At 49.2% G+C, this 17524-nt stretch overlaps 1 protein-coding gene across 2 annotated transcripts in view; it reads left to right on the top strand.

Annotated features, from left to right (window-relative positions):
• The window catches only part of zfhx4 (zinc finger homeobox 4), a 90270-nt gene that overhangs the window by 21850 nt on the left and 50896 nt on the right, over positions 1-17524 (top strand). For both annotated transcript variants that reach the window (XM_062520718.1, XM_062520717.1), the window contains exons 2-3: positions 1780-4469; positions 5959-6461. In XM_062520718.1, the coding sequence (XP_062376702.1) occupies positions 1826-4469; positions 5959-6461 (3147 nt within the window). In that variant the 5' untranslated portion in view covers positions 1780-1825. The remainder of the gene's footprint in view (positions 1-1779; positions 4470-5958; positions 6462-17524) is intronic.

Raw genomic sequence — 17524 nt, 5'->3', positions numbered from 1 at the left:
CTCATCGTTTAATATTTTCGTCTCGTCGTAAAAATATTTCTTCCATTTTCCTCATTTATTCACTGTATATATTTCATTATTTCGCCACAAAAACAAGCTATTTCCGCTCTGATTGTACTCTTGTCCTCAATTAGCTAATTCCTCCCACTGAGCGGGCGGGCTAATGAGGGCTGGTGCTATTTTGGCAGGGACCTTGTTTGTTAAAAATGGTGGACTGTGCAGGGATGCACTGTATTTCATTTTAATTGAAAGCGCAGCGGTGGCTGCACTGAGTGGGTTTCAGGCTCCTGGCCCTGTTACCACCACCCTGTTACCCCTGTTACTTTGCCTTGCAGCAGGGAGGGTTGGGCTGCGGCGGAGCCTCTGTTTGGGCCTGTTTGTCCAGAGGGGCTGGGTAGCAGTGGGAGGCGAAAGGGGCAGCTTACCCCACCCCCACACCACCACCACCACACACACACACACACACACACACTCTGACTCCAGTTCAGGACCTCCTTACTATCTGTGTGCTCCTGATGTTGCAGTGGAGAGCTTGAGTCTCCTTTCCCAGCCATGAGCAACTGGGCTCATCTCTGGCTCCAGCTTCAGAGACGATGAGAGAGAGAAAGAGAAATACTGTAAAGAGAGAGAAGAGTGAGTGAGTTAGTGAGCAAGAGAGAGAGAGGAAGGGAGGAAGGGAGGAGGTAAGGAGGGTGGGGAAAAATAAAAAGATGATTGAAGGATTTTCATCATCCAAGCTTGCGTATGATTTGTGAAGGCTTGGAGAGGGCTTGATTGAAGCGGAGACGGTTGAGAGATGGGCAGCCTTCCAGGATTGATAACATCACAGTGGTATTTCAAATAGTGTTCTTTCCCTGTGTGTGTGTGTGTGTGTGTGTGTGTGTGTGTGTTGGTGGTGGGGGGTATCTCAGTGTGTGTACTTTCGTTGTCAAGGGAGGAATGGAAGAAAAAAAAAAACTCCTGCGACGGTTGCTGAGAATGATTGGAAAGGGTGCACTCCATATTAATGTTGAGTTGTGGGCCAGCGCTGGGCTTGTCAGACGAACCCATCCTGCTGGGGCATGGGGCAGAATTTAGAATATGGACGGACACTTAATCAGGGCTTGTTAGATACCTGCTGTGGGAGCCTCACCGAGGGAAGATTGCGAGTAAGCTGATTTACTGGGGAGCAAGGCAGGGACCAAAAGAAGCACGGCCGCTCTGAGCCAAAGTGGTGATGATTTGAATTCTCCCGGCTCGTCCCCCCTGTGGGTGACTTTCTCTAATCACACTCCTTTAATGAAGAGCCTTCATGGGACTTTTGTGTGGCAGTGAATTGCTGAATTGATTCTCTGGCTGTTGGTGTGTGTGTGTGTGTGTGTGTGTGTGTGTGGAGGGGAGGAGGGGTGCACACACACACAGACACACTAACCCCCATGACTAAAGAATACTTTAAGACGAAAGAATGGTTCAAATCTTTTCTCTCACACAGAAAAGTAACTGTGAGTAAGCTGTTGAACTGTTATGGTGTAGTGGATCCCGAATTGGGTAACAGCTTGGTTCTCATCTGCTTTAGGTTCAAGTATTTCTTTTGTAGCTTTAATAACAAGATCTGTTAAAGAAACTACAAAGATGTAGACACCATTCTGCCTCCTAACATTGACGCCTATTCTCGGCATTGAGAGCAGTTGTCTATATTCGGTGTATTGAAATATCTGCCATATGTGAAGAGTTCTATTATGTTTTTTTCCTAACGTGCTCTCTCTTTGTCTCTCTCCTTTTCTTTTTTTCTCAATCCAGGTCCCTGACAGACTGGATGAGATGAGATCCTCATGTGGTGATTGCCATGGAAACCTGTGATTCCCCCTCTCTCTCAAGACAGGAAAATGGGCCTAAGATATCAAAGTTACGTGAGACGACACATCTTGATAATGAGGTGCCCGAGAAAGTCCCTGGGATGGAGCTTGACAAGGAAAACAACCCGACGAACGACAACTTGAGGACGGCCGAGGAGAGTCCGAGAGAGGTCGCGTTTGGCCAGAGCACGGCGGAGAATGCGGCCGCCGCCCCGGTCGCTTCAGCTAAAGAGATCCCTTGCAACGAATGTGCCACTTCTTTCTCAAGTTTACAAAAATACATGGAGCACCACTGCCCGAGCGCCCGCCTGCCCCCTCCCAAGGACGAGAACGAGAGCGAGGCCAGCGACCTGGACGACAGTGACGTGGAGAACCTGACGGGAGAGATCGTTTACCAGCCCGATGGCTCCGCTTTCATTCTCGAGGACTCCAAAGAAAGTAGCCAGATAGCCCAGCCGGAGGCCAAGAGCCTCTTTTCCCCAGCACTGTACCCAAACTCTCAGACTGCTGCGGGGGACAAGACTGAGCAGTCTGCCGCTGCCCCAATGTCCTTCTACCCACAGGTGATCAATACCTTTCACATCGCTTCATCCCTCGGGAAACCATTTACGGCCGATCAGGCTTTCCCAAATACCTCAGCATTTGCAGGAGTCGGTCCTGTGTTGCACAGTTTCCGTGTCTACGACCTCCGACACAATAGTGAGAAAGACTATCTAACCCTTGACGGCGCTGCCAAAAACACCTGTGTGTCCAAAGATGTCCCCAACAATGTGGACTTGTCCAAATTCGATGGTTGCATTAGCGATGGGAAAAGGAAACCAATTCTGATGTGTTTCTTGTGCAAGTTGTCTTTTGGTTATAGTAGGTCATTTGTAACCCATGCCGTGCATGACCATCGAATGACCCTGAACGAGGAGGAGCAGAAGCTCCTCAGTAATAAGTACGTCTCTGCCATCATACAGGGGATAGGCAAAGACAAAGAACCTCTTATAAGCTTTCTGGAACCAAAAAAATCCAATTCTGTGTTACCCCATTTTTCTACTGCAAACTTCATGGGTCCTGACCCTGGCTTTCGTGGTCTGTGGAACGCTTTTCATGTTGAAAATGGTGATTCTTTGCAGGCTGGTTTCGCCTTCCTGAAGGGGAGCGCGAGTTCTGCCGTGTCGTCGGCAAACCAGTCGCCAAGGAACACCCAGATGCCAAAGGCTGAGATGAACCTGGGGGGAGCGTCGGCCGCGGCTCCTCGTCCGCCCAGCGCGTCCGCCCAGCGCTCGTCGCCGCGCAGTGGAGCCGGGGATCAGGAGAGCAACTGTGAACGGCAGAAGGACCTTAGCACTTTGCGTTCGAACGGGGAGTTCCCCATCAAGAGCGAGCCCGGCGAGTCCGGCGACGCCGAGGACGACGAAGACGCGTACTCGAACGAGCTCGAGGACAACGGCGCGCCCCTGCTCGCGGATAGTACCAGTAGCAAAGATTTCCCTCTCTTAAACCAAAGCATTTCTCCTTTACTGTCCAGTGTGCTAAAATATACTGAAAGGGGTACTTCTTCGTCCTCCGCGACTCTTTCCGACGAGCTCGAGAAGACGAAATCGACCGGCGTCCCGAGGGACGGCAACAACGACTCTTCCGCCAACGGCAGCGGAAAAGAGTTCGCCGACTCCTTGGGGCCGAGGGACGGAGGCACGCCGCCCTCGCACCCCAACGACCCGGGCCACCGAGACGACGAGAGCCCGGGCCCCATGCGCCAGCAGGCGGCCACGCCCACGAGCACGCCCGGCACCCCGGGCCTCGGCGAGGGCTCCCCGGGCAGCGGCGGCAGCGCGGGCAGCGGCATCGAGTGCCCGAAGTGCGACACCGTCCTGGGCTCGTCGCGCTCGCTCGGCGGCCACATGACCATGATGCACTCGAGGAACTCCTGCAAGACCCTCAAGTGCCCCAAGTGCAACTGGCACTACAAGTACCAGCAGACGCTGGACGCCCACATGAAGGAGAAGCACCCGGAGTCGGGCAGCTCGTGCGCCTACTGCCGCTCGGGCCAGGCCCACCCGCGGCTGGCGCGCGGCGAGAGCTACACGTGCGGCTACAAGCCCTTCCGCTGCGAGGTGTGCAACTACTCCACCACCACCAAAGGCAACCTCAGCATCCACATGCAGTCCGACAAGCACCTGAACAACGTGCAGACGCTGCAGAACGGCGGCGTGGAGCCCGGCGTCTTCAACCACGCCGCGCCCGTGGTGCCCAGCAGCGCCAGCCTGGCGGCGGCGTGCCAGGCGGCAGCGGCGGCGGCGGCGGCCAGCTCGCCCTCGCCCTCCAAGCCCAAGCAGAAGCCCACGTGGCGCTGCGAGGTGTGCGACTACGAGACCAACGTGGCGCGCAACCTGCGCATCCACATGACCAGCGAGAAGCACATGCACAACATGATGCTGCTGCAGCAGAACATGAAGCAGATCCAGCACAACCTGCACCTGGGCCTGGCGCCCGCCGAGGCCGAGCTCTACCAGTACTACCTGGCGCAGAACATCGGGCTGACCGGCATGAAGCTGGAGAGCGCCGCGTCCGAGCAGCAGCAGCAGATGATGATGAGCCCCTTCCAGCTCGACCCCGCCACGGCCGCCGCTCTCGGGCCCAGCCTTGGTGAGCCCACGCCTCCTCTCCATTTCTCTCCTCTTTCTCTCTCTCTCTCTCTCTCTCCCTTTTTTCTCCTCTATCATCCTCTCATAGTGGCCGTGATGCCATTATTGTCCCCTGTCTTTCTCCTTGATTAAAAACATGATTATTTTCCACCACATGAGAATTATTCTTAATCTTCCTTTCTTAATTTTTTTTTTTCCTTTAAGTCAGCTTAATCCACCCCTCGACTCTACTCGGCGAGTGAGAGAGAGAGAGAGAGAGAGAGAGAGAGAGAGATGATTTAATAAATAAATAAAAGCCTTGTGCAAACACGGCGTGTCAGGGAGCAGCTCTGGAGAGAGGTGTGGTTTAAACAATGACCCAGTAGCAGCTCACTCTCATCTCATCCGCGGTGCGCGCAACCTGCAGGTCATCGTGTGACAGATGCGCGGGCTCCTGCTTCTAATTCTGCAAAGCAACGTTCACCCCTGCGTTTCTCATCCTCTGTGTTAATGCTGCCGCGTAATGACATGTCGAGCTCTACATCCCTCTTCCAAAGCTGCAAATCTATCTCTCTCAGGAGCATTTACTGTAAAAAAAAAAAAAAAAAAGCCCAAAAAAACATTACATGAGTAATTGAGTGACGACTAATTTGGTGCTAAGCATTACACCGTTATAATTGTTGAATTTGTCAGTCGTGGTTTTGGGTGCCAACCTTTAAGAAAACTGATCCATTTGCCTTGTAGAACAGAGGTGATCAAAGGAGTAAATTACGATTGAAAGAATGTAAGATGATCTTTTTTTTGTAGAGGCTGAAAATGCAGCCGGTTCTTTTGTATTGATCAGCTTTCATGTCTTTGGTGGGGGAAGAAGTACAAACTGAGGAGTGGCATGCCTGGAAGGAGTAATTAAAGCTATCTGATGAGGGAGTTTAGAAGTTGAAAGGGGTGATTGTAATTGATCCTGATTCAATCCTATTACAGCTTTTTATAGTTTAAGCTTTATAGAAGCCATACTCCACACGAGGCTTTATTTTATCAAATCCTTTTGTGTGGGTGCCCTACACCAGTCCCTTTCTCTCCCTTTCTCTCCCTCTCTCTCTCTCTCTCTCTCTCTCTCTCTGTCTCATTTTAATTTCATGTAATAATAAAAAATCCCCCTTTTCTCTTTCTACATCTCCCTCATTCTTCCGCTTCAATCTCTGATTTTCTCCTCTCTCCCTCCCCTACACTTTCTCTCTCTCTCTGTCGCTCTCACTCACACACTCTCCACCTCTCTCTCTCTCTCTCCACTCTCTTACACCCACATGGACACTCTCCTCTTGTATATCTGACGTTCCCCTTCTGTCTTTCTCTCTCTCTGCGTCTCTATCTCTGTCTCTCTCACACACACACACACCCTCTCCCTCTCCTCTCTCTTTCTCACACATCCACACACACAAACACAAACCTCCTTTACACACACACTATCTCTCTCTCTCTCCCTCCCTCTCTCTCTCCCTCCTTCCCTACAGTAAATAATGAGGTGCCGGTGGAGTTCCGTCTGGCGAGCGGTCAGCTAATGGGTGACGACCTGTCGGTGCTGTCGGCCGGCGATCTGTCGTCCTGCATCAGCGACCCGCAGCTGAAGCTCTTCCAGTGCGCCGTGTGCAACCGCTTCTCCTCGGACAGCCTGGAGGCCCTGAGCGTGCACGTGAGCGCCGAGCGCGCCCTCCCCGAGGAGGAGTGGCGGGCGCTCATCGGCGACGTCTACCAGTGCAAGCTCTGCAACTACAACACGCAGCTCAAGGCCAACTTCCAGCTGCACTGCAAGACGGACAAGCACATGCAGAAGTACCAGCTGGTCGCTCACATCAAGGAGGGCGGCAAGGCCAACCAGTGGAGGCTAAAGTGCATCGCCATCGGCAACCCCGTGCACCTGAAGTGCAACGCCTGCGACTACTACAGCAACAGCGTGGAGAAGCTGCGGCTGCACACCACCAACCAGCGGCACGAGGCGGCTCTCAAACTCTACAAGGTGAGTCGCTTTTCTTCCTCGCTCCGACACCCCCCCCCCCCCCCCCCCCAACAACAACACCCAAAGTGTCCAGACAGTGGGAACATCCAGTAATATGCAGAAAAACACACTGTCCTATTGTGCAGCAGACAGTTAAATGCACAATGTAGATTATTTTTAGCGGTAGGTAGCTGCTCGATGTTATAGAGTATTGGTAGTCCCTTTGGTGGAGCAGGAAAGCTGCGGGTGGTTTTGCGAGTGCCTTTTTATGATGTCAGACGTCATTAGCAGACCTGTAAATGTAATTTGCTCCCCTGCCCACCACATCCCCACCCCCCTAAATACACTCACACACACACACACACATACACACACACACACACACACACTCTCAGCTCTCAGCACTCTGTTCCTGTAAACCAGTAAGATGCCAGTCAGGTCATTTACATGATGCCTTTGGAAATCAAACTTAATTGAATTCTTCCACAGAACGCACAAAACAAAACATCACAGATAAGCAACAGCAAAGCAAGCTGAGCCGTAATTGTTGTTTTCGAAATCTTCACCTCAGTAACACTACAAAAAAGGGAAAAAGAAATTACTGCGTCGTCATCTCTTGAGTGACATGTTGCTTAAAGCTTTCAAAAACATCTTTAGAGTAGTGACTAATTGTGTCTGTGTGTGTGCGTGTGTGTGTGTGTGTGTGTGTGTGTGTGTCTGAGAAAGGTAGGGAGAGACAGATTTACTGTCTCTTATTTGTGTGTCAGAGAAGGAGGTGGAGTCAGGTTTTATTTTTAGTGCAGTCTGTGTTTTCATGAAAGCTTCGGTCATTCCATTTCAGTGCATGAATATTCTCAGGGTAATTTTCTGTTATTATTATGATCATTTCTTTTTCATGGTTTTCATGCCTGATGAAGTCAAGCCCTCAGCTGATAGCTGATCCGTGTGTGTGTGTGTCTGTGTGTGTGTCTGTGTGTCTGTGTGTGTGTGTGTGTGTGTGTCTCTGTGTGTGTCTGTGTGTCTGTGTGTGTGTCCGTGTGTGTGTCTGTGTGACACTGTTGTCTCTTCCTGTGCTTAAGTGCTTTCTGGTGTTGACTTACTGGGTTGGTGTGATGGCCTGAAACAATAATACTGGCATCCTGAAATCATAGAGCAGGCATTATGTCCCTGGCTCATTAGAGGAGTGTTCAGGAGAAACTGTGTTAACATAATGAGGATCTATTGACAAGCGTTTGCCGATTTTGGCAGAGGGGGCCCATAACCCTCCTGTGGATGTATGTTTTGAAATATTAATTTAGCCTGTAACAATGGCTAGCCTGTATTGTGAATTGGCAGTCGTGTAGTCATAATGAAATGCTGTTTTTATTACCTCATTTCTGAAATGAAAGCAACAATATCCACAGAACTCTATTTGAACTGAGGAGCTTAAAGAACACAGGAGAAAATACCCCCAACACACACACACACACACACATTCACTCACTCACTCACCCACCCACACACACACAAAACACCGCCGTCCATAGAATATTCATTTTTTACGATTTTCCTCTTTTAAGTCTTTTCAAGTAGAAAAGGTCAGAGAATACTCGCGGAGCATCGGGCCCCCCTCACGTTCCTCATGTATTCATGCAGTGCTAGTAATGTTGCGTTAGCGACTGAACAACAAAGACTAAATCCCTCTCCCAGTGAAGTCAGCGGGAACGGAACCAAGCCCTCAAAGAAACGCATGTGGATTTCTTCTCCCCCCCTCTCTCCCGGCGTGGAATTAAAAGAGCCTCGGTCCATGGGAATGTTTTGAAATCCTTAGCAGTTTAAAACAGGAGGGACTATTTGGGGTGGATTGGGGTGGGGTGGGGTGGGGGGGGGTAGTGGGGGGTTCTCCGCTAATTCTCTAAGCAAATAAAAAAGATTCCATGGCAACAAAGAGCATTGCTGATAATGTTGGAAGACAAGCAGAGTGAAGATTAGGAGGTGAGGAGGGCCTTGCTGAGGCCTGTGAGCTCAAAGGAGCTAGCCGTGGTCAGTCCACATGCACTAGCATGGCTACACGCATGCACATGCACGTGAAGAGAGCGCTTTGTTTGCACACTCCTATGTGCAGAGGGGGTCAGCAGCGCTGTCCTTTTTAGGCCGGGCATAAAAGTGATCCAGATGTTGCCCTTGACCGGCGCTCTAGACTCAGGAACTCCACTTAGCCACCGTCTCAGCGCCAGAACTCTTCCTTCCATTCTAGAAAGTTCACATTTTCCTGTTGACATTCAGAGTAGCACTTGGTGTGTGTGTGTGTGTGTGTGTGTGTGTGTGTGTGTGTGTGTGTGTGTGTGTGTGTGTGTGTGAATGTGAGTGTGTGTACTTGCTTGTGTGGGTGGATATGTGCATGTGTGTGTCTGTGTGTGCCGGGTGGCATATGTGTGTGTGTGTGTGTGTGTGTGTGTGTGTGTGTGTGTGTGTGTGTTTGAAACAACACAAAGTAACCATTCTTTAATTTATGCCCACAGAGCAGAATGGCTGTGAAGCGTGGCCATCTGAGTCGCGCTCGGCCCATAATACCTTTTTAACCCATTTATTGTCTCAGGATGATTATGTGGCAGAACAGCAGGTGGCTGTTGCAGGCACATTTGGGATTAAAAAGGGAGAGGGGTGCCATTCTTTAGGCCTGAATTGAGAGAAAATCCTACGCCAGCGTGGCAATTGTGCCTTCCTATTTTAATATGGAGGTGAATACGCTTGTGCTCAGGGAGGGGTAGGGGTGAGGGAGAGAGGGAGAGAGAGAGAGGGGAAAAGAGAGAGAGAAGGAAAAAAAGGAAGGTTCACATGATGGCCACACATGATAGTCATCATGTGTCGGTTTACCAATAGGCAAAGCAGGAACACAAGATGGCCGCCCCCAGCTGACACTCTTCATGTGTCAGTTGTTAAGCTGAATGGTAGCCAGGTGAAGTCTCTGAACTGTGTGTGTGTGGAGGGGTGGTGGTTGGGGGGGGGGGGGGGGCAGCCAGACGAGACAGAGGTGAACGGTTAGTCCTCCAGCCATCATGCATTCACCCATCCACCCCTACCTTCACGCGTCAGAGGGGGGGAAATCTGTTTTACAGATGCCGGTTTAATGTCTTTGGCAGAAATGGGACTATTTTACTCATAGACATGTGGCAGTAAAGTTATATAAAAAAAAGATTTCTTTATTTGACCAGAAAAACACCTCTTCTTTTATGTGTAAAGGTGAAAGGCACATGGGAGTGGGTAGTTTGGCCAAGCGCACAAAAGAACAAAGTGTTGATGACCTTCCCATATGGTCACGGAACACAGAAGATCTTTATGGCTGAGAAACGATTGAAGATACAAACAAAAAGCATATTCAGGATTTTATTGCTGCTTTGTTCCTGGAGAACGGGAACTCGAATGGCAGCTTTTCCAGACATTTTAAAAGGGTCCAGATTATATTACATTAGCAGCACAATCTCCCCTCTCTTCTCCACAAATGCAGCAGGAGAACACAGGAAGTGACTCACCTTCAGTCTAATACGCCGAGCATGGCTGTTTATTGGTTGCGCTATTCCTCTAATCCACCTTTAAGAGTGCAGCTATAAGGCACGACATGGAGCCTATTTTTCGTTTCTTTGACGCACTGTGTCCTAACGTGCTCGTTGAAAACAGATATAATATCAACTCGTGAGTCAGAGCGGGACTTGCGCTCGCGGGTTTATTTGCTTTGCTCGTGTCCAGTGGTGATGCGTCGGGACGATATAATTATGACTAATAAACGCAGGTATAAACACAGATGTAGGGGAAGAGTAAATCTGTCAGAGCCATTCAAAGGCGGCCGTAACGCCCCATCGCAGAGAGACAGGAAACCTGCAGCGCTCCAGAGAGAGACGAGAGAGAGAGAGGGAGAGAGAGAGGAATGGAGGATTTAGCAGTGGGACGCACGCGGGTCATTTAAAGCCAAGAATGTTCATGGTCGGTGTGTGTATGAACGAAGGCCCTACGCAGAGCTGGAGAGAGGCATCTGTCTGTGTGTGTGTGTGTGTGTGTGTGTGTGTGTGTGTGTGTGTGTGCGGGGGTGGGGAATGCAAATACCAGTGCGCACCTGTTCCTCAGCTGGATGAGGCTTTAGTCCTGTGGGGGTGAGGGGAGGGGAGGGGAGGGGGATTCTCATCCATAAGTCTATGAGCTGCTTAATTACAGCAATGCCCCACAAACCCACCCCCAGCCCAGTCCTCCATCAGCAGTCCCCAGCACTGTACCAGGCCCAGAGAAGCATTCTCTCCTTCTCCCTGTATCCCTCCTTCTTTTCTTTCCTCCACAAAGGCTACAGCCAGACCTTTACTCCACCTCTTTTTGTCCTCTTCCACCTTCCCATTCTCCTTTTTTCCCTCTCTTTCTCCCCCTTTCTTTCTCTCTTACTATTTTTTTTCCATTTATTTCGTCTCCTCCCTCTTATTCCCTTTCTTATTTCCCTCCTGCCTTTCTTTTCTCTTTCTCTAACCCTCTCCTTTCTCTCTCTCTCTATCTCTCTCTCTCTCTCTCTCTCTCTCTCTCTCTCTCTCTCTCTCTCTGCCCACTCCCATCTCTCTGCAGACCCAGGGGGACCGGGGCACACATAATGCTCATCTTTATCATCCAGCCGTAGTGAGAGTGAGAAAGAGAGAGTTAGTGAGAGAGAGAAAAAAGAGAGAGAGAGGGAGGGAGAGATGAGTGAGAGATAGAGAAGCCAGTGGGAGAGAGAGAGAGAGAGAGAGAGAGAGCGAGGGGAGAGATGTAGTGGGGAGATGGTGGCTGTGCGGGCGTCTCCGGCGCCACGGCCTCCGCTGCGCTGCCTCCACAGCCCCCCTCCTCTCCCCCTGGGGAGCGGCAGATAGGCCATCTCATTATCCCTGATACGGATGGCAACACCAGGGCCTGGGCCAGGGAAATGAGAAGGGGAAATTAAAAGACGAGAGCGGAGCGGAGCAGGGGACAGAAGGGGAGGAGGAGGAGGAGATGGGAGGAGGAGAGGAATTTCAGATTCATCAAAAGAATACTTCTCTTTTCAAAAGCCACTTTTACGATTGTCTCCTCCCAATTTCTCACTACGCGAGCGTGTGTGTGTGTGTGTGTGTGTGTGTATGTGTGAGATAGATCTGAATGGATATAGATACTGTACATATGAATATATTTCCTTTTTACTAGAAGGCCTGTATTTTAGAATCATCTTTTTTTCCCCTCTCTCTTTTTTCTGTCCAAAAGCAAGATGGCCGCCCCTCTGTCGGGGGTGCTATTAAGTGTGCCATTATAGCACATTCATTACAGCAGGTCAGTCTCCCCCCGCTCTCATTTGAAAATCAAATGCCCCATATATATGCACCTCTAATTATCCAACTGTCATTTCACCCCGTGTGAGTCGAAAATGGACAGGAGATTGAGTCGAGTGTATTTGCATAAAAAGACATTGTATGCTTCAGAGCTGCAAAATGGGCCCATCTCCTCTTGAACCTTACACACATGAACTACTCCTCCCCCCTCCGCTACCATGCTGATACTCTCACACACAAGCATGCACACATGCGCACGCACACACACACACACACACACACACACACACACACACACAGACACTCAGACAGACACACTTATACATGTCTGAGATAGACTGGGGAAAATACTATAAAAGTGCCTCCACTATAACTGAATATTGAATTTAATTTCAGATTGTCTCTATTTTTTTTTTTTTTTTTAATCACGTCTATGTATGGGTCAAGTGAAATATGTTTTGTTAGTAAAAAATAGAGAGGCAGTGAGAGAGGCATTTTGACATTGAGTAGAGAAGACCACATTGGGAAGGTGACTAGGTGTTTGGGAAGTGAGAGAAATGTAGAAATGGAGAGGTGGAAAGAGAGGAAGAGGAAGGGATGGAGAGGGAGAAAGAGAGGAGGAAAGAGTGAGGGAGAGAGGTATTATGACATCCAGGAAGTTGCCCCTTACCTGGGCTTGCCTGAATGAGGCGAGTGGCTCTCTACTCCTCAAGCAGGCGAGCTAACAGGAAGCTAATGCTAGTGCTAAGGCAGTCGCACCACAGGCTACTGTACACCCACAAATAACCACCCCCATAACACCAACACATTAACACACCACCACCCGAGTTTACTCCTGCTCACCATGAATAAATGCATGGCAGCATGCTTTCTCTCATTCTACCCCCCCCCCCCCTCTCTCTCTCTCTCTCTCTCTCTCTCTCTCTCTCCTGTTCCTGCTGAACACTGTAGCAGATTATTCAAATGCTCTGGGCTTTCACCTGCGTGGGGATTACAATGGGAATCTTTCAGAGGTCCGTGAGCATAGGAGGGCCTTAATTAAAGCATAAAGACAGATGAGTGCTCCTACAGCACAAAGACAACCAGGGAGGGGGGGAATGCTGGTCTAGCAGCCGACACCCCCCCTCCACACACACACACACACACACACACACACACCTCCCCAACCAACCTCCTCCATTAATCCTCATAGATATTAATAGGAATTTCCCCCCCGTTCTCTACCCCCTCTCTCTCTGTCTGCACAGTCACTACCAGATGGTCATCTTGACAGGACTGAAGTAGGGGGGTTTAGGGGGGCCCAAGGCGTTTGGCCTGGGCCTTGTGTGTGTGCTGATTGACACGCGCGGCATATTGTTTAATTGCCTGCACCCCCCCACCACCACTACCCCCCTCCTTTGCTTGTGTTTCACCCCCACTAGCCCCCACTCCTCCCCAGCAGTGTGAGTCGCTAACTGAGTGGACAGCATCTGAAGATGCTCTGATATTAATAACCAGATGTGATCCGGTTCCTGGTCCCAGGGTCAGGCAGACCGGGCAGGGGGGGTCGGACCGTTTGTCTGTGTGCAGGGGACTGTGAAGCCTATTGAGGGTGACAGGTATGGGAACGATACCAGGGAGTAGCAACCTACAGACTGACCACAGAGAGAGGGAGAGAGAGAGAGAGAATTAGAGGGAGTGAGAGAGATGAGGAGAGAGAGATAAAGAGAAAGAGAGAGGAAGAGAGAGAGACAGAAAGGAGGGGGGAGAAAAAGGAAAAAAGGGGAGTGTCTCACTGCTGAGAGGAACAAAGAATGGCAGGAGTTTGTCATTTTTTCTCTTTCCATCCACCCCTCTGTCCGTCCGTCCTTCCTCCCCCCACCCTCTCTCCCTCTCTCCCTCTCTCTCTCTCTGGGGGATTTTGACCCAGCTTAACAAAGGATGACTCACAGAGCTGTGATAAGACCAGCCGGGGAGGGGAGTTGAGTTGCAATCATTTGATACTCTTGCTAAAATACCCCGGCTTAGAATAATTAGCTTTGTTTTAACTCTCTAGATGCAGTTAGAAAGCAAACTCTGAGGTTTAAGCCCTGAAAAACATCATTTGCCATGGAAAGCTGGTCTCAGAAGTGCATTGTTTTCTGTAGTAAGAGCCTCTTATGTCTGTTATGGGAATAGTTAGAAGTTAATGAATTATAATATTGCACACCACTGTATAATGGTTCAAAAGAGCTCTGCCAGTGTTTTTTATTACGGGTGCATGAAAGCTGTGCGGCTACGTGCACAGAAATGGCGTGCACATCTCGACTAGTTTATTTTCATCCAATAACAACATGACCTGTTCAGATGCAGCTAGTTTGTTTTGACTACAATGCAGGAAAAATAATAAGGACAAGAAAGTTGTGTGGGCTAGCATGACGACTTTTATGGCAGGGTATATTTTTCTGCTAATTGTTTTGACAATGTTTATTTTTGATGTTGGCTTGTCGAATTGTGAAACGATGTGTTAGGCATTGGGTTGCAGACCTAGGGACTCGTTTAACCTCTCCTGGGCCAGCACAATACGATTGACCTCCCTCAGGTTCAGCTGGATTAGATTGCCACCCGTAATCCTTAATACTTGAAATAGACCTGATAGAAGTCCTCTCTCACTTGTTTAGGATTATGCTCCTGAATTTCTGCCCATTTAGTGAAATTAACCCATTGAATTATCTTTTTTCCTGTTAACTGTTCACTGGGCATTAAAAGCATTCAGTTGGAGCCAGATGGCTTGTGGCTTTTTTAATACCAACACTAATAACAACGCATTAGGCATCAGAATTATTTCTCCCCTCCAGCGTTCGTCAGCTAGCCTGTTGTTTCCCTTCTCTACGTTGAATGTGTTTTCTTTTGGCTGATGAGGAGTGTGTGAGCGAATGTTTGTGTGTGTGTGTGTGTGTGTGTGTGTGTGTGTGTGTATGAAGCCGAAGCTGTGGGACTGGAGAGAGCTGGCTGCCTTGCTTCCCTGCTTCTCTGGGAGAACAAAGGCAAACATTTCAGTAATCTTCAAAGTGCCACTGGTATGTTGAGTGGACTCTGGTATGTAGACTACGGCTGAAGCTTTTCACCGAAAAACAATGTCCTTCCTTTTAAGGGCCATGACTGCATAAACTGTGGTCAGAGGCATTAGCAATATTGCTCGTATCGGTTTACTTGATAGAGCGCCCAAAATAGGAGATGCCCTTTTTTTCCCTAGCTCTGACGTTTATTTCTGTTAGCGAAATGATGATGTGGATGTTTATATGCGTGCACATGAGTATAAAGAAATCTGTATTTGTGTAAGAGGGAGTGTGGAAGTGCGGCATGAGACACACACAGGTAGAGAAAGAGGGAGTGTGTGTAGGTGGTGGGGTGGGGTATTACATGACATGTGTGAACAGACGGCCCATTGCACAGCGCTCCTCCTTCGCCTTCATTTGTCAGAGTGCAGGTTAAAAGCGGTTATCCCAAAGGGTGCTTTAGAGCTGATTTTCTGAAGGAATATGTAAAGTGCCAACGAAGAGGCCGCTCTACAGAGAGAGAGAAAAGGGGGTGGGGGGGCAGAGGGAGGGAGAGGAGCAAACGAGTAGAGTGTGCCGTTTAAAGCATGTTCCTCTTCATGCTCCTCTCTCTCTCTCTTTCTCTCTCTCTCTCTCTCTCTCCCTCCCCCTTCTCTCTGCTCTCCCACTGTTTAAATAGGATGCAAATCAGGGAACCACCTCCATGTTGTTGTCGAGAGGGCGGGAGGGATGGTGGCTGTGTGTGTGTGTGTGTGTGTGTGTGTGTGTGTGTGTGTGTGTGTGTTAGTGTGTGCGTGTGTGGGGAGGAGGGGGGGGGGGGTTGAAGCAGGCAGCTGGGACATGAAAGTGAAGTGTTTAAAATCCATGAATAGGGAAAAGCATGCGGTTTCAGCCCTGACTTGTTGAGGGCTTATCTGATGTGTGGAGCTCTGGGGCAAGGAAGGAATTGTGGGGTGGGATGGGGGGGGGGGGGGGCATCTTTACCCTAGTGTAGATCTGGCAGCAGAGATTGGGAGATGGGAAGGGGGGGGGGGGGGGGTCATGTCAAGGGTATGTATCATCTATATAGGGTGCCATATGCCTGCATGCAAAAACAGGCTGTGCTGTAGTTCCTGTCCAGTCAAATATTTGACTGCAGTTTACTTCCCTGCGTGTGTCTGTAGGTGATGTATGTGTGTGCCTTTTAAAGAGGTTTCACTTAAAAGGCATAAACGTGTCTTATCTCAGATGTTTACAGTTTGGAAAAACTAAAAATACAAGTGGAAATGTTGGATGTCTGCTCTCTGTCTGTGCTTTTGTTATCCGCGCTTGTTAAATGTCCCTGTCCAGCTGCATTAAGCCACTCCGAGGCTAAACTCCGCCAGCTATAATTCACATGTGCTCTCAGAGAGAGCGTCAAATGAGAGTTCGAGGCCAAAGACGGTTCTGCCTCTCTTAGAACTTGTGAAACCGGTTCCCAGAACTCAATTGCAGCCAGGAGGGAGATTGTACAATAGGTTAGCCGCGACGCAGTTGGATCTCTGGACTTCTTCACTCCCAGGCGAAGACAGGGAAGGCTTTTAAGGGTAATGGTAAGGTCAGTAAATTTAACGGGAAATAAGTGTTCAGGCGACAGATTTTAAATCACCGTAATATAAATACAGCTCCATTTTGCTCTGCCGTTTGCTTTCTTTTTTAACACAATTTAAACAGCGGACGTGCTCTCCTGTCCGTCCCTGTCATGGCCAGGATTAGCAGGGGAAGATTTAACACCGCCTCTTAATCTTCCATATCAGCTCAGAGATGCTGATGGGATATGGAAATTCTTTCATTTTCATATTGCTTTTGCTTATTTTCTTTTCTATTTGTATGTGTGTGTGTGTGTGTGTTTGTGTGTGTGTATATGTGTATATGTGTTTTCCTCGTCGTTGAAATGTATCTGTGATGTCACAAATGACCAAAAATTCCCTTTTTTTCGCCCGCTCTCTTTTGTAAGATACATCTGGTTTTTGTTACATCTTGTAAACTATGGCTGGTTTTCTTCCACGTACGTGTTTATGTAACTCTGCTAATTCTGAGAACCTTAGCTGGAGCTTCTTCAAATTGCTCTCATTTTTGATGGGCAGAAATACCCCGGTGATGTATGCGCGCGTGGTGTGCATCCGCATACGCTCGTTGCCCCGGCGACTTGCCATTGTTAAGTCAATTTGGGTCATTTTCAAAAGAGTGACAAACTTCCGCCTGACCTCAAACCAGCTCTGTGTGTCAGACACAGGGTCCCTCTCCTCCCTTCGAAAGCATAAGAGGGGGAGGAGTGTGTGTGTGTGTGTGTGTGTGTGTGTGTGTGTGTGGGGAGGGTAGTCCTGGTGCTGTTGCATGCCAGTGTCTGGGGCTGTGTGATGCAGTCTCGTGTGACGTGGGTCACTGCAGGACGACAGAGGAAGAGGTTTTTTTTTTACCATTTTTAATGGGCCTCCATTGGTGGAAATGAGTCTTGAGGTCTCCCATTTTGTTCATTAATTCTCTCCTGTTAAGCGTGCGTGCTAGCGACCACAGGGGGACGGCCTGGGTTGCGTACTCTTATCCCCAGCCTAATGATACATGCCAGATCAACCACATTAGCCGACTGGGAGAGTACTCGGGTGTTTTTACAACCTTTTTCATAATTTCTCCCCGATGGCGAAAACAAAAAAGTTGAGGGTGGTAGGGTTGAAGCGTGAATAGACTGTGAGCTATTGTACCACCAGTAGAAAGTAATATTCTTTGTCTAGTTTTTCTGAAGTGGCTGAAAGAC

Source organism: Sardina pilchardus, chromosome 19 (genome assembly GCF_963854185.1).
Source record: "Sardina pilchardus chromosome 19, fSarPil1.1, whole genome shotgun sequence".
Taxonomy (NCBI): Eukaryota; Metazoa; Chordata; class Actinopteri; order Clupeiformes; family Clupeidae; genus Sardina; species Sardina pilchardus.
Note: the sequence above shows the minus strand (reverse complement) of the source record. Positions and strands in the feature narration are given on the sequence as shown.